The 24740-nt window shown below is 39.4% G+C and overlaps 1 protein-coding gene and 1 non-coding gene across 3 annotated transcripts in view; both read left to right on the plus strand.

Annotated features, from left to right (window-relative positions):
* Fbxo42 (F-box protein 42) overlaps window positions 1-24740 on the plus strand; it is an 87665-nt gene that overhangs the window by 36926 nt on the left and 25999 nt on the right. Inside the window, exons 2-4 of one of the 2 annotated variants that reach the window (XM_076861197.1) lie at window positions 970-1261; window positions 6979-7095; window positions 14060-14194. In XM_076861197.1, the coding sequence (XP_076717312.1) occupies window positions 1012-1261; window positions 6979-7095; window positions 14060-14194 (502 nt within the window). In that variant the 5' untranslated portion in view covers window positions 970-1011. The remainder of the gene's footprint in view (window positions 1-969; window positions 1262-6978; window positions 7096-14059; window positions 14195-24740) is intronic. The other variant, XM_076861196.1, reaches the window with a different exon arrangement.
* On the plus strand, window positions 21338-21444 carry LOC143405408 (U6 spliceosomal RNA). Its single transcript, XR_013092105.1, has one exon. It is a non-coding gene; the product is annotated as a U6 spliceosomal RNA (small nuclear RNA).

Here is a 24740-nt window from a genome sequence, read left to right on the forward strand (position 1 = left end):
TTGGGTAAACTTTAGAAAAGTGCATAAGTACTCAGTTCAGTGAATCTTTCATGAACAGAACATATCTGTATAACTAGTACCCAGTCAGGAAAACAGAACTTTACTAACATTTTAGGAGCTTCCCATTTGCTCGCCACTGTCCTCATTTGTAATATAAGTAAAATTTAAAACTTGACATAAGTATAATCAGGTAGTATATATAATCTCGTCATCTTTTGCTCAGTATTATGTCTGCAAGATTTATCTGTGTGTATGTACTCTTCATTCTTGGCTGTATAATATTCCACTATGCGAATGTACCACCATTTATCTTTTCTGGACATTTGGGTTGTTTCAGTTTTCATTCCCTGGATCTGTTATGATGTTTTCGTGGTAAACGTTGTATTATATTATCACATAATTATATGTAATAATTATAGCTAATTATTCTGGGAGCATTTATTATGCTCTTAAGTGACTTGTTTTTATGTAAAAGCCAGGAAAAAAATGTTTTGTTTTGCTTTTGCAGTGCTAAGAATCAAACCAAGTTTTGTATGTGCCATACAAGCTTTCTTGTCACTGAGCTATGCCCCCCACCCCCCAAAATGCTATTCTTAACTCACATCCTCAGAATTTTATTACTCTTTGCAGGACCCAGAGTTAGTTTTTCCTTTAAGTTGAAGATCTTGGATCGTTGTTACTGGCCAATGGAAGCTAGCTGTTGTTCTCTTTGTTGTCTGTGTCGGATTTTTTGAGTTAAAGGAATTAGTTTTCCAGTTTTAAGATTGTACCAGAACTTGGCTGCCTTCCTGGTTTCCACTGTGTGTGTGGGTATAATCATATCCTTTGTAGGTGGGCTTGGGTTTTGAGCTCCTCCTGTTAGATTAAGGTGGCTCGCAACTACTGTGGAGAAGTGCTGAAGAGAAGAGGTCGTAGTGAGGGAGGAAATCTGAACAGCCTGAGTCCTGGGCTGCTGCTAACAATCTGCAGGATATTTGTTTCTTGTCTACTCCAGCTGTCAAGTGGAATGTCATGGCCAGCTCCTCGGACAGTGAAGATGACAGTTTCATGGCTGTGGACCAAGAAGAAACTGTGCTGGAAGGGACAATGGAGCAAGACGAGGACCCCCACCCAGTACTGGATGTCGAGGAGCCTAGACATGACAGGTCCATGTCTGAGCTGCCAGAAGAGGTCTTGGAGTATATCCTGTCCTTTCTCTCACCGTATCAGGAACATAAAACCGCAGCCCTTGTCTGCAAACAGTGGTATCGACTTATCAAAGGTACTGTGAAGGCAAAAGCTTCATTAATAAACCCTTTCAAATTGTGTTCAGTGATTTATTTTTAGATTCCCAACTTCCTTTTCTCCCTTAAATGTATTATGATTATAAAATTTAGTATAAGACAACCCATTTTCCTATTTTTTTTATATTGGTTGGTTTTATGCATAGCTTGAATATATAGTATTTAAAATGAAGATTTACAGTTTAAAAATGAGGATTCTTTTTAAAAGCTTCATATTCTTTTTTTTTTTTTTTGGTACCAGGGATTGAACTCAGGGTCCCTCAACCACTGAGCCACATCTCTAGTCCTCAGGGTCTCACTGAGTTGCTTAGCACCTTGCTTTTGCTGAGGCTGGCTTTGAACTCAAGATCCTCCTGAGCCTCTGGGATTACAGGTGTACACCACCACACCTAGCTCTAAAAGCTTCATATTCTTAAAGGTGATTTGGAAAAAGTTCTGTTGTACTTGAATAGGTAATGCAGGCATGGATATGAGAGAATTATAAGAGCTAACATGAATATTGTTCTTACTGTGTGTCAAGCACTATTGTAATTGCTCTCGTCTCACAACAAACTGCAATAGAATGTACTTCATTTTATAGATGAGGAAACTGAGGGGGGGCAGTAACTAACTAAATCAAGGTCACACAAGTAGTAAATGTAGGATCGAAGATTCATATTCAGTCATTTTAGCTTTAGAATCCTTGCTCTTAACTAGGAGATACACACACACACACACACACACACACACACACATATAATCTCTCAAAGTAGCTTATTTTAGCAAAACGTGATCATGAAAGCATTTACTACTTAATTTTATCTTTAAGAAGCACAGGCCCTCTGTGTATTTTTTACTTTTTTCTTTTTGTAGATTTTTCTTCTTGTAGATTGAACTCATGGCCTACTGCATGCTAGGCAAGTGCTTTACTACTGAACTACTACATCTCTAGCCCTTTTTAAATTTGAGACCGAGTCTTGCTAAGTTGCCCAGGCTGGCCTCACACTTGCAATCCTCTTGCTTTACCCTCCTAAAGAGCTAGGATTTCAGGCATGTACCGCCATGCTCAGCTAGGTGGGTTCACTCTTGACAATGTGCGTTCTATGAGTATGACCAAATGTACAATGTGCATCCACTACTGTAGTACCACATAGTAATGTCACTGTCCTAGAACTCCTCTATGCTTTGCCTAGTCATCCTTCCCTTTCCCCAGTCCCTGCAACTACTGATCTTTCTTCTGTCTCCATTGTTTTGCCTTATTCCAGAATGTCATAGCCTTTCAAATTGCCTTTTTTCACTTAGTAATAAGAATTTCTGTTTTCTCTATGTCTGTGCATGGTTTTTTTAGCTCATTTCTTATTAGTGAAGGGTAGTAATCCATTTTTTGAATGAACCATAGTTCATTTATTCATTCAAAACTAAAGGACATCTTCCCCGCTTCCCAAATTTGGTCATTGTGAATAAAGCCATTCTTACCATCCATGGGCAGGTGCTCCTATAGACGCAAGTGTTCAGCTCCTTTGGGTAAATACCAAGGAACACAGTAGCTAGGTAATATGGTAAGAATTTGTTCAGTTACATAAGAAGCCACCACACTGTTTTCTGAAGTGGCTGTACCATTTTCCATTACCACCAGCAACAGATAACAGTTCCTATTACACATCCTCAACACCATATTTAGTTGTCATTGTTTTGGAATTTCCCCATTAAAATAGGCTTATAGTAGTTTGTCATTTTAATTTATAGTTATCTGATGATAAATTATATGGAGCATCTTTTCATATGCTTATTTGTCACCCATATATCTTTGGTTAGGTGGCTGTTAAAGTCTTTGACCCATTTTTAAAAATTGGACTTTATTTATTTGTTTATTTATTTTGTGGTGCTGGCATTGAACCCAGGGCCTTGTGCATGCAAGGCAAGCACTCTATCAACTGAGCTGTATCCCCAGCCCACTTTTTTTTTTTTAAATATTTTTTTAGTTGTGAATGGACACAATATCTATATTTATTTTTTTGTGGTGTTGAGGATAGAACCCAGTGCCTCACACATGTGAGGTAAGTGTTCTATCATTGAGCTACAGCCCCAGCCACCATGTTTTGTTTTGTTTTTTAATGAGTTCTTGGACTGGAGTTGTGACTCAGTGGTAGAGTACTCACCTAGCATGTGTGAGGTGCTGGGTTTGTTTCTCAGCATCATGTAAAGAAAATAAGTAAACAAATAAAATGAAGGTATTGTGACCGACTATAACTAAAAAAAATAAATTAAAAAAAAAAGTTCTGTATATGTTTTGGATAATACACCTTTATCAGGTAAGTCTTTTGCACATATTTTTTCCCACTCTACAGCCTATTCTTTCATTCTCTACAGTGTTTTTAGGAGAATAGAAAATTATAATTTGGGGGGGTCACTAGGAATTCGACCCAGGAGTGGGACAGGGTCTTACTAATTTACTCTGGGTGGCCTCGAACTTGGGATCCTACTGTCTTAGCCTCCCAAGTTGCTGGGATTATAGGGATGTGTCACTGCACTCATCCAGAAATTTCAGTGAGATCCATTTTATCAATTCTTTCTTTCATGATTTTTGCCTTTAGTATTGTATCTAAAAAGTCATCTCCAAATCTAGGGTCATCTAGGTTTTCTGTTACCTTCAATGAGTTTTATAGTTTTGCATTTTACATTTGGGTCTCTCCATTTTGAGTTAGTTTTGAAGGTATTCTGCTTTCCTTTTTCTGAATAGATAAGCTCAGTTCAGCACCATTTGTTGTAAAAGGCTTTTTCCTCCATTTTCTTGGCTTTGCTCCCTAGTTAAAGATGGTGTTTAACCGATATGGCGGTGCATGCCGGTAATCCCAGCTGCTTGGGAGGCTGAGGTAGGAGGATCGCAAATTCAAAGCTAGCCTCAGCAAAAGTGAGGGGCTAAGCAACTCAGTGAGACCCTGTCTCTAAATAAAATACAAAATAGGGCTGGGGATGTGGTTCAGTGGTTAAGTGCCCCTGAGTTCAATCCTGGTACCTTAAAAAAAGCAAGCAAGCAATGGGCATATGGATTAAAAATATTCTAATTCTTTTTAACTGTGAGTTCAGCTAAATTGAATTTATCATACTATGGGGATAGTAATCATCATGGAAAACATGTATAACTATGTACTGTGATTCTGCTTAAAGATCTACTAAGGTTGCATAAATTGAGAAATGATAAATTCTTTCAAAATGTAACATAAAATTGATTGGACTTTTCCTTCAGAAGTTTGCTCTGATGTAATCAGAAATTGAAATGAATGCGTTAGAAATAGGTTGTTCCTGAAACATAAAGCTTTCACCTTTTTAAATAGGCTATATTTTTTAGAGAAGTTTTAGGTTCCTAGCAAAGACCTGCTAAGTTCAGGAATTTCCCATATGCTCCCTGTCATTCAGCCTCCCTCTTATCAGCTTTGTCCATGTAAGTGGAACATTTGTTACATTGACACATTATTATCACCTAGAGGTCAGAGTTTGTATGAGGTTTCACTCTTTTTTTTTTTTTCTTAAAGAGAGAGTGAGAGAGGGGAGAGAGAGAGAGAGAATTTTTTTTTAATATTTATTTTTTAGTTATCGGCGGATACAACATCTTTGTTTGTATGTGGTGCTGAGGATCGAACCCGGGCCGCACGCATGCCAGGCGAGCGCGCTACCGCTTGAGCCACATCCCCAGCCCTCTTTTTTTTTTTTTTTTAATATTTATTTTTTAGTTTTAGGTGGACACAATATCTTTATTTTATTTTATTTTTTATGTGGTGCTGAGAATCGAACCCAGTGCCTCACACATGCTAGGCAAGCGCTCTGCCACTTGAGACACATCCCCAGCCCTAAGGGTTCACTCTGGATCTTGTACATTCTGTGGATTTGGACAAATGTATAATGACATGAATCTACCGTTGCAGTAAAGTCTGTCTGTCTGTCTGTCTCTCTCTCTCTCTTTCTCTTTTCTACATAGGCTCTTAAAAAAATTATTTTTCCTCAGTTAAGAATTCATCATTTCATAATCTTTTATTAGTTTATTATTGTAGAATGCTTGGGAGCTGTGATCTATCTACAGATATTCACAATACCTACTAAATTACAGATACTGTCTTATCATATTCTTTCACAGAGCTAAATTATCCCATCACCCTTTTGCTTTGGAGAAAATAAATACCACTTATCTTGATGTATTGTCTCATGATAAAGGGGGCCAGGGTTACAGTTAACCTTGAGAAAGTCAATAGCCTCCCTGTATCTTGGTAAAAATGAAAGGATTAGATCTTCCCAATTTGAAATTCTTTGATTGTTTCCTTTCTTTGAATAAAAAAATCAAAGAAATTAACCTAGATTAGTGGCAGGGAGGCTGAAGCAGGAGAAGCACAAGTTGAAGGCCAGTCTTGGGAACTTAGCCAAAACCTGTCTCAAAATAAAAAATACAAAGGGCTGGGAATGTGGCTCAGTGGTTGAATATTCCTGGGTTCAATCCCAATACCAATAAATAAACAAATAAATAAAATCAAAGAAATTTAGACTAGTTTTCTTTCTCTTTCACCACCAACTGGAAATTTTTTTTTTTTTTTTTAAGAAATCAGAAGAAGAGAACTAGAAGTTCAGACTTTCAGTCCAGTTTTGGACAGGTCCTTTAACCACTCTGGACTTATTTCCTTAATATGCTAATGATGGTTATCATGCCTATTTCAGAGCCAAGAATATTTTTTTAAATATTTATTTGTTGTAGTTGAACACAATACCTTTATTTTGCTTATTCATTTTTATGTGGTGCTGAGGATTGAACCCAGGGCCTCATACATGCTAGGTGAGTGCTCTACTGCTGAGCTACAACCCCAGCCCTCAGAGCCAAGAATATTAAGATTGTATCTCATATATATAATTCTAAGGCCTAAATGAAACAGCATAATATTCATTCTTCATATACAAAAAACGTTAATGGAAAACATCATCAGAGTATGAGCTGATGGCATAGAGACTAAAAAGCCTGTACCATTGGGCCCTGAAATTATCTGCTATCTCTAAGGGAACCATAGAAAACATGCTCTGTGGGAAAGATGATCGTCTAGATGAAATCATCACAAGTAAGAAAGCTTATTTCATTACTTTAGGCAAAAAATCATTTTAATACTTGTATCACTTAGGCCTACAGATTTGCCTCTTTCCATTTCTTTACCAAATCAAGCCATTTTCATTTGAGGGCGTTCATGCATTAATGATCTTTTCTTTGCTTAGTAAGGCTGTCATATCTTTATGATTTAATAGTCATACAGATTCACTTTTTCTTCTTCTTCTTTTTTTTTTTGGTACTGGGGATTGAACTCAGGGGCACTTAACCACTGAGCCACTTCCCTAGGCCTTTTTTATATTTTATTTAGAGACGGGGTCTTGCTGAGTTGCTTAGGGCTTCCCTAAGTTGCTGAGGCTAACTTTGAACTCATCCTCCTGCCTTAGCCTTCTGAGCCGCTGGGATTACAGGAATGTGTCACCATGCCTGGCCAAATTCACTTTTAAGAATTATACTCAATGAAAGCTTATACTGATATTTTGTTTGTTTTACTGATAATTCTTTTAAGGCCAAATAAAAAAATCAGGTCCATGTTTTCTTCTCCATTAAAAAAAAAAAAAAATTAAAGACACAGGCTTAATAATTTTACCTACAAGTTAAGTGTTGAAGCTCAGGCATTTGTTCTTCTATCTTTAGGTGTGGCCCACCAGTGTTACCATGGTTTCATGAAGGCTGTCCAGGAAGGAAACATTCAGTGGGAGAGCCGGACTTATCCTTATCCTGGAACCCCAATCACTCAGCGGTTTTCACACAGTAAGTATCTATGTGAAAACAAACCCTACTTGCCTCTGCTCATTTTCCAGAAACTATTTTGGTTGCATGTTTTTTATCTGACTTTAATGAAGAGAATGTAAAATGAGAGTATTAATTAAGTTCAACCAGAAATAGGAAAATTGTTAGTCTAAATATATTGTAAGGACTGGGCATATAGCTTACTTCCTTGTATAGGCAAGGCCCTGGGTTTGATCCCCAAGCACCACAAATTAACAAATAAATAAATTCGAGGTGCTTTATTAATTATTTTATATTCTGTTTTCTCCCTGGATTTTTCTATATTTCAAAGAGGTCAATGTATTATTTTGTATTTTATTTAAAGGCAGGATCTCACTGAGTTGCTTAGCACCTTGCTGTTGCTGAGGCTGGGTTTGAACTTGTGATCCTCCTGCCTCAACCTCATGATCCACTGGGATTGAGGCATGTGTCACTGTGCCTGGTGAGACCCTGTCTCACAAAAGGAGAAAAAGTAAATTACAGGAGGACCCATATCATTGAGGAAGTGTGACTTAATTTACAGATAACTGGAGTAAAAGGTAGGGACAAAATTTCTAAAGACCATTTTTTGAAACAAGTAGTTTTGGTACTCTGAGAAGTTGAATGAACCTGGGTATATTAGCTTCATGTTACTGTAGTGGAATACTTAGGCAATTAAATTTTGAAAAAATTTACTTTGCTTATGGTTCTAGAGGTTCCAATCCAAGATCTGGAGGCCCAGTTGTTTAGGCCTTTGGTAAGACTGGCACACCATAACAGGAGTGCGTGGTGGAGAAGCTGCTTATGTCATGAGCCAGGAAACAGAGAAGGCAAGCTGGGGTCCCAGAGTCCTCTTCAAGGGCATACCCCCTGTCACCTAAGGGCCTCCTACTTGTCCCCACCTTTTGAAGGTCCACACCACCTCCCAAGAGCTACTTTCTTTTAGTAAGATGGTCTCGTCTAACACATGACCTTTGGAGGATACTCCATCCATATTCAGGTGGTTACACTGGGTGAAATAGAAACCAGATTCGGAAATATTCCATTGTGAATGATCAGTTCAGCAACAGCTCCGCTTTCTTATGAGAAAGGAAAAAAGATATTTTTTGGTTAACTAGCTTTTGCAGATGGTATTGCCACAAAGTGGAGGCATTGTTTGAAGGGGCAGTGGAAAGGAATAGCTCATTGAGTAAGCCCACAGAAGTTCGGAAGTTGGTGAATTTGAATACTTTAAAACATTTTTCAGTCTTCACTTGAAATCCAAGAAAAGGTACTGTAGGTAGATATTAAAAAAAAAAACAAAAAAACTGTGTCTAATTATCTCTTTTGATCTGTTATTGTTTTCTTCCCTTTGTCTCTACATTCTTTGACTAGCTAACCAGCAAGCTGAAAGGGACCATTACAAGCAAAAGGGCGGGTTTTCTTTGTTTAAGTTTTTGTCTTTTGGTGGTACTGGGGGTTGAACCCAGGGCTTCATACAATGCTAGGCAAGTTCTCTACCACTGAGCCACTCCCCAGCCCTTCTGTGTTTTTGTTTTACTTTGAGACAGGGTCTCTTTAAGTTGCCCAGACTGGCCTTGAACCTAGAATCCTCCTGAGTAGCCAGGATTACAGGCGTGTGGAACTGTGCAGCAGAGGACAATTTTCAAAATAGGTTGAAAACAAAAAGAATTCCTTTGATTTCTTTCCTTAGCTCCTTCCTCTTTCTATTCTGTTTTCCCCTTGATCTAAGTTTCCTTTCCTATCTCTAATTCACATTGAGCTCGAGATCTGCATTTCTAATACTTGCCTATGTTGCCATAGAGATACTAGATGTTTCATATTCAGTTAGCTAAAAGTAGAACTCAGTAGTTCCCCCCAAATTTTCTCCTTTCCTAATTTAGTTCATGTCATTATCATTTTCTTAGTTACACAGACTTGAGATCTTGGCTTCTTCCTCAGTTTCTCTCCTTCCTTTTTCTTAACAACTCAAATTCTGTTAATTCTATCCTATCTCCCTCATACCTTTTCTTTTTTCCTATCATCCTAATTAACAAACTAATCATTTCATCTTCTCTAAATCGTCACAGCACGCATTTTTTTAATGTTATTTTTTTGTGATGCTCAAGGCTCTGCACATGCTAGGCAAGTGCCTTACCATTGAGTTACACGCTTAGTCCACAATACACTTTTTTTTTAAACCCAGCTCTACCATTGTGCTATATCCTCAGTCCCTTCTAAAATTTTTATTTTGAGACAGGGTCTTGGTTAATTGCTGAGGCTGACCTTGAACTCGTAATCCCCTGCCTCAACCTCCCCAGTCATTGGGATTATAGGCATGCACCATTGTGCACCACTACTCACACACACACTCTTTTCCCCTACAGTACACTTTATTTTGGTGGGGGGGATACTGGGGATTGAACTCAGGAGCACTTGGCCACTGAGCCACACCCCCAGCCCTATTTTGTATTTTATTTAGAGATAGGGTTTCACTTTTGCTCACTTTTGCTGAGGCTGATTTTGAACTTGCGATCCTCCTGCCTCAGCCTCCAGAGCCACTGGGATTAAAGGCATGAGCCACCGCACCCACCCCCAACCCTTTTTATTTTTATTTTGAAACAGGGTCTTACTAAGTTGCTGAGGCTAGCCTCGAACTTTTGAACCTCTTAGAGCAGCCTCCTGAATATTTGGAATTTACAGGCTTGTATCACTGCACTTGGTCGGAACCTTTTCATAATGATATAAAGGTTTATTGAGTCCCCAATATCATCCTTTGGAAAAATGTGAGTATTTAGGCTTCCATTAGGGTCAGGTAGTTCCACATTCTGATGGTCCTGCTCTTGCAGGAGCCAGCAGGCCCAGGCTGGGTAACCCCCCTTGCCTATTCCAGAGTTATGTAATTACAGACCTTATCAAATATGTTCTGGCTTGTTGATGTGAGATACAGAACAGCAGAGTCTCTGTAAGCATGGGATAAATGCCCGAGGGCCTTTCCCTGGAGACAGGTGGGGAAACAAAGGAGAATTTAACATCTGAAAGTGCAAAAGTTGGAATGTACAGTTCATTCATCAAGCATAGAGAATGCACCGGGAAGCATGGGAAATATGAAACTACAGGAAAATGTTGCACGTGATGGTTATAATACAGTACAAAAATATTCAGAACTGTGACAAACTGTTTGCTTGCTGTGTTTAATTAAATTGTGAATATCTGACTTGTCTTTGAATAGGGACTGTTAGATAGTAACCTGATCATAAAACAGTCAGATCCATTTTAGAAAATTTGAAGAGATTTAACTTGGGTAAACAGTCTTAATATTTCCTGGCACAGTATTCATACTGCATTGGACAGCATATTCTAGTAGTCTAGATGTTTGGAAAGGAAAACCTTTTATTTGGGTGGAGAACCCGAGTAAAAGGGAAATGACTGCTTGAGCACTGGTAATTTGTTCAAATTCCTAGTTTTTCCTAAAAGGCCCATTTGAACCTGTTGGATGTTCCCACTAAAATCAACATATAGGCATCTTAAGTAAAAATAAGCACTAAGCAAAGTTCAGCAAGATGTTTAAAATAGTGGAATGTATTATTGATTGTTATTTTCTCATTCCTTTATATATAAGTTCCAAACATAGCTGCCCAAATTGACTCCCTTTATTCCCCAGTTCCAGTGATAATTGACTGCTGATCATTGAAAATCCAGTTGTGGGCTGGGGATGTGGCTCAAGCGGTAGCGCGCTCACCTGGCATGCGTGTGGCCTGGGTTCAATCCTCAGCACCACATACAAACAAAGATGTTGTGTCCGCCAAAAACTAAAAATAAACATTAAAAAAAAACTAAAAGAAAATCCAGTTGTGTGTGAAACTTGCCGTTTCAGACCCATAGGCTTTGCATACCTTGGGCTGTGCTTTCTTCTTCCAGAAATCTTTGTTTGCTCAAAGAAAAGCAGGAAAATACTTATTTCCATATTTTAGTATAGGACTAAAACACATGTAGTAAGGACCGCAGGGGGCCCTGCTGTTGGCTGGGTTTTCAATCCAGATAGAGAAGAAGAATGGTGTAGCCCCAGAACTCACACCATCTTTGAAAAATAAAGGCACTGTGCTTTTTTGCTACATGAAGGAAGCAGATGCTGAGAATTTTATCTGTGAGGAACTAGGAAACATAAACTAGCCCTTGGCTCTTCGTGTGTGTATTTGTGGAGTTTTTGTTGTTGTTGTTTTGTTTTTTTGGGTATTAGATTTTGAACCCAGTGACATTCTACTACTGATTTTTATCTTTTATTTTTGAGACGGGGTCTCTCTGAGTTGTTCAGGTTGGCCTCAAACTTGTGATCCTCCTGTTTCAGCCTCCCACATAGTTGCAATTAAGTCGTGTGCCACCCTGCCCAGCACCCTTGGCTCTTTTTTAACTATGAAATTATGAATTTGTCTTATTAGACATCATTATAAGTGAAACCAATTAAGGTTTTAGAACCATAGAACGTAGCTAGTTTTTGTTCTGGATAATCAAAAGAAGAGGACTGTTTTACACCTAGCATCCGTTGGTTCAGTTCAAAAGTACCCATGTGTTGGGGTTGCTAGTTCAGGATAGGTCTAACAGGACCAAAATTTCTGGTGTTGAGCCCTTCAGTGGAGATCAAAATGTGGCTCTGATAATTAGTCTTTTGTTTGTCTAAAGTCCTCTAACTTGATTTTTTTTTTTTTAATTGTAGTTCTAAGCCAATCTGAAATGGAAGCAACGGAATTTTATTAGACTTAATAAATATTCTTGTTGGGATGTGGGTTTAAAAAACTGATAAAACTATAGAAGTTATTTTTAAAGGTAAGGTGTCAACGGGAGGTGTGAGACTATTTACATCTTCATATGCCTTTATGGTGTGAGTTCTGGGGCTGTAGTGAATACTGTGAAGGGTAAGCCTGTACTAGATGGCATCTTATATCTTCACATCTGTTTTCTCTGCTTTCTCCAATCTTTCAAAAGCCTGCAGCTCCATTGTTGCACATGCTGGTAGACAGATCATTTGAATTTATTCACTGTCTGAGATGACTGGGTATAATGCCTAGACATACTGCTTTACTACCTCAGGTAGTTTTCTGACTTGTCCTTCCTAGTGCCATCTTTAAAGAGCCTAACAGGTGGGCTGAGTAAAGGGAAAAAAGGGGTTGCTCTCAGCTAGTATATATCACAAAGGTCATTATGGTAATGGCACTGGATGACTAATAGTGGTATTATTTTTCCTTTCCTTCTCTCCCCTGGTGTGGGGATTGAACTTAGGGCTTTCCATATGTTAGGTGTTAGAATACCCAGTACCCAAGAAATCATACTTGCTTGTAAATAGATTGGCAAGGTAAAAAAACAAAACAACAACAACAAAACTATTCTTCTGCAGAAGGGTGTGACCCCAGAGGCCAACATGCAAGCACACCTGGGCAGGCAGTCCACCAGGTTTTATCCCTAGTGAAGCACTGCCCCTTGCTCTGATAGGAAGAGTTCAGGGGTACAGTCTACATAATTAGCCGATTTAAAATTGGGGAGGGTACAAAAAAGGGCTGCAGTTGTGTTTGGATACCTGTTAAGGGAATTTTGTTTGTTTGTTTTGGGTACTAGGGATTGAACGCACAGGCCCTAAACCACTGAGCCACATCCCAGCTCTTTTAAAAAAAATTTTATTTATAGACAGGGTCACACTAGGTTGCTCATAGCCTCACTAAGTTGATGAAGCTGGCTTGGAACCTGCAATCCTCCTGCCTCAGCCTCCTGAGCTGCTGGGATTATAAGCATGAACCACCAAGCCTGGTCTTGTTTGGGAATTTTAAAATGGCACCATTCTGACCTCATGGTTTCCTAACTTAAAATGGGTCCATCATACACATGAAATTTAGGTTACAATAAACATATTTGTATTTCATTACAGGTTTAGATTTGATAGAAAAGAAAACATAAATCTTACCTGGGCAAATGCTCTACCACTGAGCCCCAGCCTCAGTCCCTCTTTACAATTTTTTTTTTTTTGAGATAGGATCTTGCTAAATTGCTCAGACTGGCCTCAAATTTGTGATCCACTGGCCTCAACCTCCTAAGTGGCGGGATTACAAATGTGTACCACCATGCCTAGCATGGTCTTTGCAGTTTTAGGGTAAGAGTCCTTCTTATAGTCTGCCTCTTTTTCTTAGAAATGGTGATATGTACATAATCATCTAATTTAAAGGGCTCTTCTCTGAGACCTTAGTCCTTTTTAAAGGTTTCTTAAGTATGCCAGTTTTCTAGCTGACACCAGCCAGCATGCCTTTTGTAGTTCTGGGGAGCCTGCCTTAGTAGCTTTTGGAATGCCTAGGAACTTAATAACTTGTGAACTTTTGTTGTTGTTGCTTTGGAATCAGTTCAGGCTCACACTACTGAGCCCTGGCTGCATTTTGGAATTCATAAAATTGGTGTTGTGTTAGTTGCATTGATCTTTAGGCATGGTTACTTCATGTCATTGATAAAACTGTTTCACGGTTGTTGTCACTGCATTTCATAGGGAGATTTGTGTACAGTTTTACCCTTCAGGTTTCATTTGAAAACAAAAACAAAAGGAGGAGGGATGGAGGAGAGGAGTAGGAGGGCAGAGGGCAGCTCAGAACCATCTTAGCCTTGCCCTAGAGGATATTGATACACATTTAAATTGTTTCCCTTGTGGAGCATCCTTAATTTGAATTCCCTTGTGTTCTTGCTGGAATTATTGTGTCTTACTTAATGACATCATTGTTACTTGCTTACTTGCTCAGAAATAAAATTCCATGGCTTTTCTCTGGGCCTTATTTTAAAGGATAATATGATTGATGAACCTAAAGACAAGAGGCTGGTTTAAAAAACTTGGTTCCTGGTAATAGACTTAGTTAATGTGTAGAATATTTGAAATTTAAAACATATAGACTATGGTTTCAGTGTCGAACAGGCCTCAATATTAAGCGGCAATAACATATTGTTGTTGTTTTCTTTCTAGGTGCATGCTATTATGACGCTAATCAGTCTATGTATGTGTTTGGAGGCTGTACCCAGAGCAGCTGCAATGCTGCCTTTAACGATCTCTGGAGACTTGACCTCAATAGCAAAGAATGGATCAGACCTCTGGCTTCAGGTAAGAGATGAATGCTGATCTTAGCCTCCTTACCAAGTAATCCCCTTGTCATGGAAATTCTACCTGATCTTTTTTGGTGTTGGTCTCAGGCATAGGTTACTGGGGTCCCAAATCTCTTGCCAAATATACTATATAAATGCTAAGATTAATATACTTGGGTAAGTCTCTGATTTTTAAAAAGTTATGCTTCATCATTAGTTTTGGTTCCTTGCCAAAATCATTATGCTACTATGTGAATTTATTCATGTGCTTTTCTCAAGTACTTGTACACGTGTGATGTGCTGTTTGGTATGAGGTTGAAGTTAGTGCAGAAACAGAGTCGTGAGAACTGTAGTTGACTGACAGAAGCTATTGTCCCAGGGCTAAGGTCTCAGAATATCTTTTGTTCTTGCCAGCTCAGATATTTGGGGAGTGTATGGGACATGCCTCTGCTAGTTCCTCTTAACAACTCAGGAGTGTGGGAAGATTCTGTTGTAGGTACATTCCTGCACAGCCCTGCTCTGCCAGAATTTTGGCAGAATGAAACTAGATTATTTTCTACATTCTTATTTAACCTTTCCTGGAAGAAAAAAGTAAAAACACAGCTGAGTTTGCACTGACAAGACAGGGCAATTTGAAGGGACACAGTTATGATTTGAGGGACTGGTACAAAATATAGTCCTCAATATAAGGTGTACTGCTAGATTTGTTGGCAAACTTTTCCCAAAACATTCTTCATTTAGCTTTTCAAGGTTAGAGCTCAGTGTTAGGACTAAGGAGACTGGGTTTTCCATGGCGGGTTCCGTATTCATTTAGGCTTTGCCTTTACTACTTGGATTGCTAGATTGTAGGCAGCATGGTCTTTTATAAAAGGCAGGGCACTAGAATAGATACAGACTTCATTTCCTGGCATAATCACCAATTCTCTATTTAACTATGAGCAGGTAGGTGTTCCTGTGTGAGAAAAAAGGTGGATAGGACTAGGTGATTCTGCTTTCAAGTCGGCTGGGAAGGCCAGTTATGTTTTTTGTGTTCACAGTGAATGTAGGACAAGTTTTAAAACTACTTAAAAGAAGCATTTTACTGTCCTAAAGCTGAACTCTCCTGTTCCTTCTCTGTGTGGTAGACAAATAGAGGAGGAGGACAGGGACAGGATACTTACTGGGTGGAGCTGGGTTTTGTGCCGAAGATCTGTATTAAGATTATTGAAAATATGAGGAAATGGTAATCTTATAGAAACTTTGGAGGTTAGCACTGTTGTATTGGCCCTCAAAATTTCATACTTCAGAGGGTCTGCTTTTCTAGTCCTTTGTGCAGTATCAGTGTTTGGAGTCCTGATTCTGCAGTGTAGCTCTTGTTAGCTGAAGCCTCTTGTTGTCCCTGAACTTGGTGCTTTGTCCAGCCTGCACTTGAGAGCGGCTTTGATTGCTCCAGTCACAAAATAATAATACTGCCTTTCTCTGGTTTGAACCAAGCTTTGTGCCTTTGGTAATTGGGCATGGATGTAACCCTCTCTTGTGGAAATGGAGTTCTAGAACCTTCATAGACTGATACTACTTGTTATTTTTCTCTGTAAGACGGACAGGGGACTTTTTTTGTGTTGGGGGTTGTTGTTTTTGTTTGTGGTTTTTTTTGTTTGTTTGATTTTCAATACGGGGGTTAGAACCCAAAGCCCTTGTGTGTTCTAGGCAAGTGCTCTGCCCCTGAGGGACATCCTAGCCTAGGAGGTTTTTGTTTTGTTTTGTTTTTGTTTTTGTTTTTAAAACACTGTTTAAAGGCGACACTTTGAAATTCCCTTGGTAGAAAAGTGTTGGAGAAGTAACTGGTTTGGTAATTCAGTTTCTATATAGAACATTTAGAATGTCCTCTTTTTAAAATATGTAAGTTCTCAAATGTTTTATTTTCTTACAGTCTCTCAAAGAATCTAGCTGCCGCCTCACCCTAATCCACAATTAAAGCCTAGGTCCAGCAGTGGAGGAACTGAACTTTTTGAAATGTTTGCTTTATAGAAACAATGGTTTAATAAAGAGTCCTGTGAGATTCTCACTTAGACAGAAATCCCATGGGAAGATTGCCTGGAGGAATGTTTCTGTTCTGAGTTCCAACCAGAATCACTTCCTAACTGAGACCTCAGGGTGTCTGATTAACAGTTGTCCATGTGTCTGGTGCTCCTGACTTGCACAGAGCACAGAGGCAGAGAGTTGCAGGTTGGCGAGGGGAGGGTGTTACTCTCTCCTTTTGGTCACAGTTGAAGGACAGTCTCATAGTGTTCGGGTGTGCGCAAGCAGTGATAGTAGCTCCAACAGTACTCTGTCTTCAAAAATGTAGTTGTTGGAGAAGTAAGAGTGTCTGTCCTTCCATCAAGTAGGGCCCTTGTGGTTGACAGCAGAGTCTTGATACAGACCGCACCTGCATTTGATGCCTTCATTTTTTTTTCTTTCTTTCTTTCTTTTTACGTTAATTTTATTTGAGACAAGGTCTGAGTTGCCTAGCCTAGCCTTGAACTTGCATCAGCTTCTGAGGGGCTGGGATTATAAGAATGTACCACCATACCCAGCCATCAGATATCTTTTTTGGGGTGCCTTTGGTTATATTGCAAAGGAGCCTGGAGCCTTTTCACTGTGATCGGTATCTTAGCTCCGGCTGCCATTACAAAATATCACAGACTAGGGCCTTAAACAAGGAATCTATTTCTTGCAGTTTTGGATCTTGCCTTTTCAGTTGAAAGTCCGAGATCAGGGTGCCAGCCAGGTTAGGTTCTGATGAGGTGTCTCCTTCTGGCTTTCAGCTATGAAATGATAGAAGTACTCCATCTAGAGGTAGGATGGTGATGACTTTGGGGATGACAGCTCTTCAAGCTGAAAGACCTTCAACTAATGCTTCTCAGTCAATTCCAGTGAGAAGTACTCCTCATGGAGCCATAATGTAACAGTAAAGAAACAAAAAGCAAGTAAGCAAATAATTAGAAATTACAAAGGAAAAAGGGAACGAAATACAGAATAAGAAGGGGAGAGGTACTTTAAACAGGAGATTTTTGGATTCGGGATATAGCTCAGTTGGTCAAGTACTTGCATGCACAAGGCCCTGAGTTCAATCCCTAGCACCACCAAAAAAAAAAACAGGAGATTTTTGACTAAAACCTAATGGCCAAGGAGTAGAGGTGAGTAGAATAGCACAAAGATCCAGGGCAGCAGAGAATAGGACATGTTAGAAGACCTGAAAGCGGATTTTTGTATATGTAGCATAATAAGTGATTTGCAGAGTGGTACAGATGGAGTTGGAATGTAGACAGGAGCTTTATAGAGCTTTGTAGTGACACATATTAGTTGGGATCATCCTGACAGTCTTTGAGATTCTAAAGAGATGAGTACAGTGATTTAGTTTACACTTTTAAAAAATACTTGTTGTTCTTTAGGAAATGAAGGGAGGCAAGAAAGTAAAGCAGAGAGAACAAATAGGAAGCTTTCAAAACAAGTACAGGTAAGCCTGTGGGTGCAGTGGAGCATGCTTTAATCCCAGCTACTTGGGAGGCTGAGGATTAATTGCAAGTTTGAGGCCATCCTGGGCAACTTGGCAAGACCCTGTCTCAAAATCAAATCTAAGTAAGGGCTGTGAATATGGCTCAGTGAGAGAGCACCCTGGGTTCAATCCCCAATATCAAAAAAGTGCAGGTAAGAGAAATGATGGCTTCCACTAGCATAATGTTAAGAGATTAAAAGAGAAGTGGATGGATTTCAGTTGGATTTTTATATTAAAAGTGAATAAACCCTTATGTTTCTTTTTCCTTCTTTCCTATACTAGGGATTGAATGCAGGACTATGTGCTTGATAGGCAAACACTACCACTGACCTCCCTCCCTCTCTAGGTCTTTGTAAATTTTATTTTGAGACAGGGTCTTTCTAAATTGCCTATGCTGGCCTTAAATTTGTGATCCTTCTGTCTTAGTCTCCTGAGTAGCTGTGATTACAGGCGTGTGCCACCATACCCTGTAATAGTTACGTGGATGGAGAAATCTTAAGAAGTGGTAGCAATAATCTAGATGAGAAAGAGTAGCAACTTGGATGAGGTGTTGGCCGAAAGATTAGAGCTGAAGGGAACCAGGCATGGTGGCACACTTCAGTAACCCCAGCTACGTGGGAAGCTGAGGAAGGAGGATTGCAAATTTGAGGACAACCTGGGCAATTTAGTAGGATCCTGTCTCAAAATTTAAAAATGAAAAAGACTGGAGATGTAACTCAGTGGCAGAGCACCCTTGGGTTCGATCCCTAGAGCTGTTTAGTGGGCGGGGGTGAGGGGGGATAAAAAGAATCGGATAAATACGATAGAGCCAAAGGAATTGGCATGGTTTGGATGTGCAGTGTGAAGGAGGGGAGTTGGAGTAACTCTTTTAGTTTTGGGCCTGGGCATTTGAAAGGGTGTAGTTGCTGTCAGATAAGATGGGGAAGGCTGAGTGGTCAGGGTTGGGAAGGGGCAGAAAAAAATGAGAAATTCTGTTTGAAATAGGTGAAGTTTGAGGTGCCTACTAGGACGTCCAGGAGGTTGCCAGGAGGATTTGCGGCTGTCTGGAGTTCAGGGGAGGCCCACTGGCTAGAGAGAGCCATAGAGCCATCACTGAGCAGAGGTGGAGTTAAAGCCATGAGAGCAGGTGAGGTGAGCAAGGGAGTGAGTGAAGGGAAGAGGTCAGGAACCAAGTCCAGAGAGCTCCAGCACTTGCAGTGCAGGGGACTAGAAAAGTAGCACCTGCGCAGTGGAAGAACACAGAAGAAAGGCACCGGGCGGGTGCCGCACTTGGAAAGTGCTTCCAGGAAAGGAGAATATGACCAACATGCCAGAGCAGTGTGAAGACAGAGAATTGGTCTTGAATTTTGTGAATAGAATATTGTGACTGGGGGCTGGGGATGTGGCTCAAGCGGTAGCGCGCTCGCCTGGTATGCGTGTGGCCCGGGTTCGATCCTCAGCACCACATACCAACAAAGATGTTGTGTCCGCCGAGAACTAAAAAATAAATATTAAAAAAAAATTCTCTCTCTCTCTCTCTCTCTCTCTCTCTCTCTCTCTCAAAAAAAGGCTGTAGCTGCATTTGGTTAACATGAATAAAATATCTAGCAAAAAAACAATCTTTAGTGTTTCAGTGAGGTGATTTGGTGGCTTGCCTTTTCAATATCTTTCAATCATAATTAAAAATTAAAGTTTATTTAAAAAAAAAAGAATATTATGACTGACAAGAATGAAAATCTGAGTCTTAAGAAAATGGGAAGAGAAGAATTGAGGAGAGCTTATGAAAAACACATTTGGGGCTGGGGATGCAGCTCAGTGGTAGAGCACTTATCTAGCATGCACAGGGCCCAGTGCTGGTTTATCCCCAGCACTGCAAAAGTAATCTGCAGGGCTGGGGATGTGGCTCAAGTGGTAGCGCGCTCGCCTGGCATGCGTGCGGCCCGGGTTCGATTCTCAGCACCACGTACAAAGATGTTGTGTCCGCCGATAACTAAAAAATAAATATCAAAAAATTCTCTCTCTCTCTCTCCCCCCCCTCTCTCACTCTCTCTTTAAAAAAAAAAAAAGTAATCTGCAAAACCCAAAGTCAATTGATTGATCTATTTATTTATTTTTCGGAAAGTTTGGTGCTAAGTGAAAGAAGATATATATAGTTTGAGAGGTTCATTTTTTTAAAAAAAGCAAGTTTTATAGATGTTGATATGCTGATAAGATCAATTTAGAGAGAGGACTTGGTTTATATTGTTAGAACAATGTTGTTGTTGTTTTATATGGTTGTACATGGACAGAATGCCTTTATTTGTTTATTTTTATGTGGTGCTGAGGATCAAACCCAGTGCTTGCCTCACATATGCTAGGCAAGTGCTCTGCCACTGAGCCCCAGCCCAGCCCTAGAACGGTATTCTTGAGTGGTGAGAAAGGCAGAATGAAGTGGGAGGAGGTCGCCTGGAGATGGGAAAGTTGACTGTCACTTATTTGTAGGAACAGGAGAAAAAGTGTGATTGCAGATGCTAGGAAGTGGGGCTGATACAGGTTCTCGACTGATTGGAGCATCACTCAGGTGAAATAATTGAGGGTGGAGCAGAACAGAAGCCATTGGCAGTCCTGGCCAGTGATGGTAAATGTATAATTGTACACATAGTTCTGGTCTTTGCCAAATGGTTCCAGGAAGTTGAATGTTTCACCTTCTCGAATTTGTACAAAGGTAACGCTGATTCTTAATCAGATTTTTTTGGCTCAGTCTCTGTATTCAGTTCCCAAAGCAAATAAGCAGTTCTTTTAACAGGTACTTTGAAAGACTAATGTTTAACCCACTATTTCTTAAACGAATTACCCTTTATTCAAACCAAGGCTAATATACAATCATCGTAAGTCACCAGATGTGTGGTGGCATAAGCCTGTAATCCTAGTGGCTTGGGAGGCTGAAGCAGGAGGATCATGAGTTCAAAGCCAGCCTCAGCAACTCAGTGAGGCCCTAAGCAACTCAGTGAGACCATTTCTCTACATAAAATATACAAAGGGGTGGGGTCATAGTAGCTAAGCACCCCTGGGTTCAATACCCAGTACAAAAAAAATAAAAAATCTTAAGGACAATCTTACAACCATTTACAGAAGAGAAACAAACTTTCCACAGTTAAAGAGTCTAAATATTTGTGGAGTCTATAAATGTTAGATAAAGATTTAGAGCTCAGTCACCTATTTTAACTAGTCCTGGGTCACAATTGATTTTCCCACCCTAACCTTATTTCCTAAGATTTTTTTCCCCTTTCCATTGCAGATGCAATTCCAAGTGTTAGGTTGTGGGTTCAGGCCCTTTGTTTTAGAAAAATGTGCTTAAGGACAAAGGTGCACAACCTAGATACATGTTTTCCTCCTGGCTTAGCCATTCCTCAGTTGCGTGCCTTTGAACTTCATCACTCTCTGGGCCTTGATTCCCTTCTCTAAAAAGAGAGATAAGTTCACTTTTCCTGGAATAAAGAAATAACAGTCATCCGAATTATCTGGAAACGTACTTAACCAATGGACACCATAGCCCTGTAACAGACTCACTCAGTAATCTCAGGGATTGAGGATAAGGATAAGGTTAAGGATAATGAATCTGCATTTAAAAAAAAAAAAAATCTCTGTGGACTCTACATATAGCTAAATGTAGAAATCCTGGAGCCTGTGCTCACTTTGGCAGCACATATACTAAAATTGGAACGATACAGAGAAGATTAGCATGGCCCCTATGCAAGGATGACACTCAAATTCATGAAGCGTTCTATTAAAAAAAGAAGAAGAAGAAGAAATCCTGGAATCTTATGATGTCTTTTTTGCCTTCTTGTGTAGTCTGTGATCTCACTCAGCATTATCGCTGTGTAGGAAGTGGGTATATAAAGTGCCAAACCGGGCTCCTCGACTACGGTTAAGGAAGGAACATGCTACCTCCCTGCCCTTGTGGTTGCTACCTTTTGCCCCTAAATTAGTGAGAATAGGCTTACTGCCCAAAGAAATGTGTCTGGTCCTTGAGAAGGTTTTAGAAGTGGGCGTTGGTTGTCCTAGATTCTTAATACATTCTGTCTAGCCTTCATGCCAACCTGATTAGGATGGCACCCCTTTGTATATTTTATGTAGAGAAATGGTCTCACTTAGGGCCTCGATAAGTTGCTGAGGCTGGCAGAAGAGGAAACTGAATCACAGAAGTACCTAGTGATTTACCTACTGGACCATACAACCAATAAGTGAAGCAGCAGAGATTGGAACTCGGGTTTTGTCTCTGAAATTCATGCTTTTTTCCACTACGCCACACAGTGAGCAGTTTTATTTTTGTTTTATTTATTTCATATTACCAATTTTTAAAACTCATATTTTTATAATAGAACAAAGTTCCCCAGTTTTTTCTGTCGTTAACATCTTACATTAATATAGTAGACTAACAATAATCCAATGTTCAGTCCATAACTCTATTCAGATATCCTGATTTATTTTTACCTAACATTCATTTTCTGTTCTAAGATCCCTCCTTGATATATCATATTTAGGTTTTTTTTTTTAAGAATTTATTAGCCTTTCTTTTTCTTTTTTCTTTTATAACTTTATTTTATTTATTTATATGTGGTGCTGAGGATTGAACCCAGGGCCTTACACGTGCGAGGCAAGCGCTCTACCGCTGATCCATAACCCTAGCCCTTAGGGTTTTTTAAGTTGCAGGTGGATACAATACCTTTATTTTATTTTTATATGGTGCTAAGGATCAAACCCAGTGCCTCACAAGTGCCAGGCGTGTGCTGTACCTCTGAGCCCCAGCCCCACATTTAGGTTTGTTTGTTTTTGGTTCTTTTTTTTTTTTTTTTTTTCCTCCTCTTTCAACTGCTTTTGGCTTGACAGTTTATTACTCTTATTTTGCTTTTGATGATCTTGACGGTTTTGAAGACTACTGGTCAGGTGTTCTGTGGACTGAACTTCAGTTAGATTTTGTCTGTTTTTCTTATGGTCAGCCTGGAGTTAATAGAATTTTGGGGGAGAAAGACCACAGATTTAACAGAGTACATATTGTTGCCAGGCATAGTGGCATATCCTGTAACCTAGGGACTCAGAAGGCCGAGGCAGGAGGATCACAAGTTTGAGGCCAGCCTTAGAGAAACTGTCTCAAAATTAAAAAAAAAAAAAGGGCTGGAGATTTAGCTCAGTGGTAAAGTGACCCTCTGTTCAATCCCCAGTCCCCTAAAATAAATAGACAGATGAGGGTTGGGGCTCAGTGGTAAAGCACACTTTGGTTCAATCCCTAGTACAAAAAGAAAAAAAAAAAAATTGTCAGCATGATTAATCACTTTTTTGTGGGTGGGGGCACTGGGGATTGAACCCAGGGCACTTAACCACTAAGCCACATCCCCAGCCCTTTTTTATATTTTATTTAGAGACAGGGTCTCACTGAGGTGCTTAGGGCCTCACTAAGTTACTGAAGTTGGCTTTGAACTCAAGATCATCCTGCCTCAGCCTCCTGGGCCACAAGTATTACAGGCATTCACCACTGCACCCAGCAATTAATCACTATTGATGTTAACCTTGACTGCCTGGTTGAGGTAGTATTTATTAGAGTTCTCCATGGTTACGCTTTTTTCTTTCCCTTTTAATTCTTATTTATAATTTTTTCCCTTTCATTCCTGTTCTTTAAAAAAAAAAAAAACTTTGATTCTTGACTTTCTATTGAATTTTAGGTGCATAACTAAACTATGTTATTAGTATGTTTATCATCAGTCAAGAAATGATAAGGAGCAGAGAGAGGTATGTTATTTGAAGAAACTTTTGCAGCTTAGAGAATTTTAAAATATCAACATGATTAGCCTTTTAAAATTTTTGGTAGGGAAAGAGATTCTGAAAGACAAAGTACTTTTTATTATGACTTAATGCAATCAACCACTTTCTAGCTATCCAGAGTCAGAGAAGCACCATTAGAAATAATTTTGTTCCTTTAGGACTTTTCTCTAAAAGGATGATCCTGTGCCGGGGGTGATGGCCCACAACTGTACTGCCAGCAGCTCGGAAGGCTGAGTCAGGAGGACGGAGAGAATTCACAGCCAGCCTCAGCAGTTTAGTGAGGTCTTAGCGAGACCTTATCTCAAAATAAAAAATTTTAAAAAGGGCTGGGATGTGGCTCAGTAGTTAAGCACCCCTGGGTTCAATCCTTGGTACCGAAAAATAAATGAATAAACAAAAGGATAATCCTGTCTTCCAAATCAGAGTACCCCTACATAAAGCTAGTTTACTTTGGAGCTGGGGGCAGGAAGAAAAGAGGATTATTCATATCAGATATCTATAGGAAAGCTAAAATACCTTAAAAGCTGAGTGGTACTTGAACTGTCAAAAAATATATATCCAGAATGCCATCGATTTTCTTGCAATGTAAATGATGCCTTAAAAAGGATACACATGAGTCTCTGTGTCCATTGATGAAGGCTTTTACCTTAAATCTAGTGGAGAATTGGCATGAACATACATTTATATACAAAGATATGAAAAATTGTGCTCTATATGTGTAATAAGAATTGTAATGCATTTCACTATCATATTTTACAAATAAAATCAATTAAATAAAAAAATAAAGAAAAATTGTACATTTAAAAAAAATCTAGTGGAAAAGTTTAGTTCTAGTCCTGGGTTCCCTACTACTGCCTTTTGCTGAGCAGTAATGTCACCAGGAAATTACAAAAATCAGGGAGTCTGGACTGATAATTGGACCAGGTATAACCAAAACAGCTGACAGGAGAGAGTGTTCTGGGAAGAGATTAGGTCCTGGTGTCAGTGGTGAGCACCATTGACATTGAATTAGCTGGATGTGGACCATTTTTTGGATAGTATATAATTGTACTCATAGGGCCTGCTGCTTTTCAATATTGTTTTACATCTAAACACTTAAATTTTAAAAAATCATGATGTGCTATTATGTTCTGAAAATGCAAATTTGTGATGAGGAAGAAGCAGATACTTATTATCTGGTAAATATTAGCCCACATTACAAGAGGACATGTGCATGCCCTCCAAATGCACTTCAAGCTTCTGTTCTGTCTTAAAAACAGGGAATGAATTT

Source organism: Callospermophilus lateralis, chromosome 7 (genome assembly GCF_048772815.1).
Source record: "Callospermophilus lateralis isolate mCalLat2 chromosome 7, mCalLat2.hap1, whole genome shotgun sequence".
NCBI lineage: Eukaryota > Metazoa > Chordata > Mammalia > Rodentia > Sciuridae > Callospermophilus > Callospermophilus lateralis.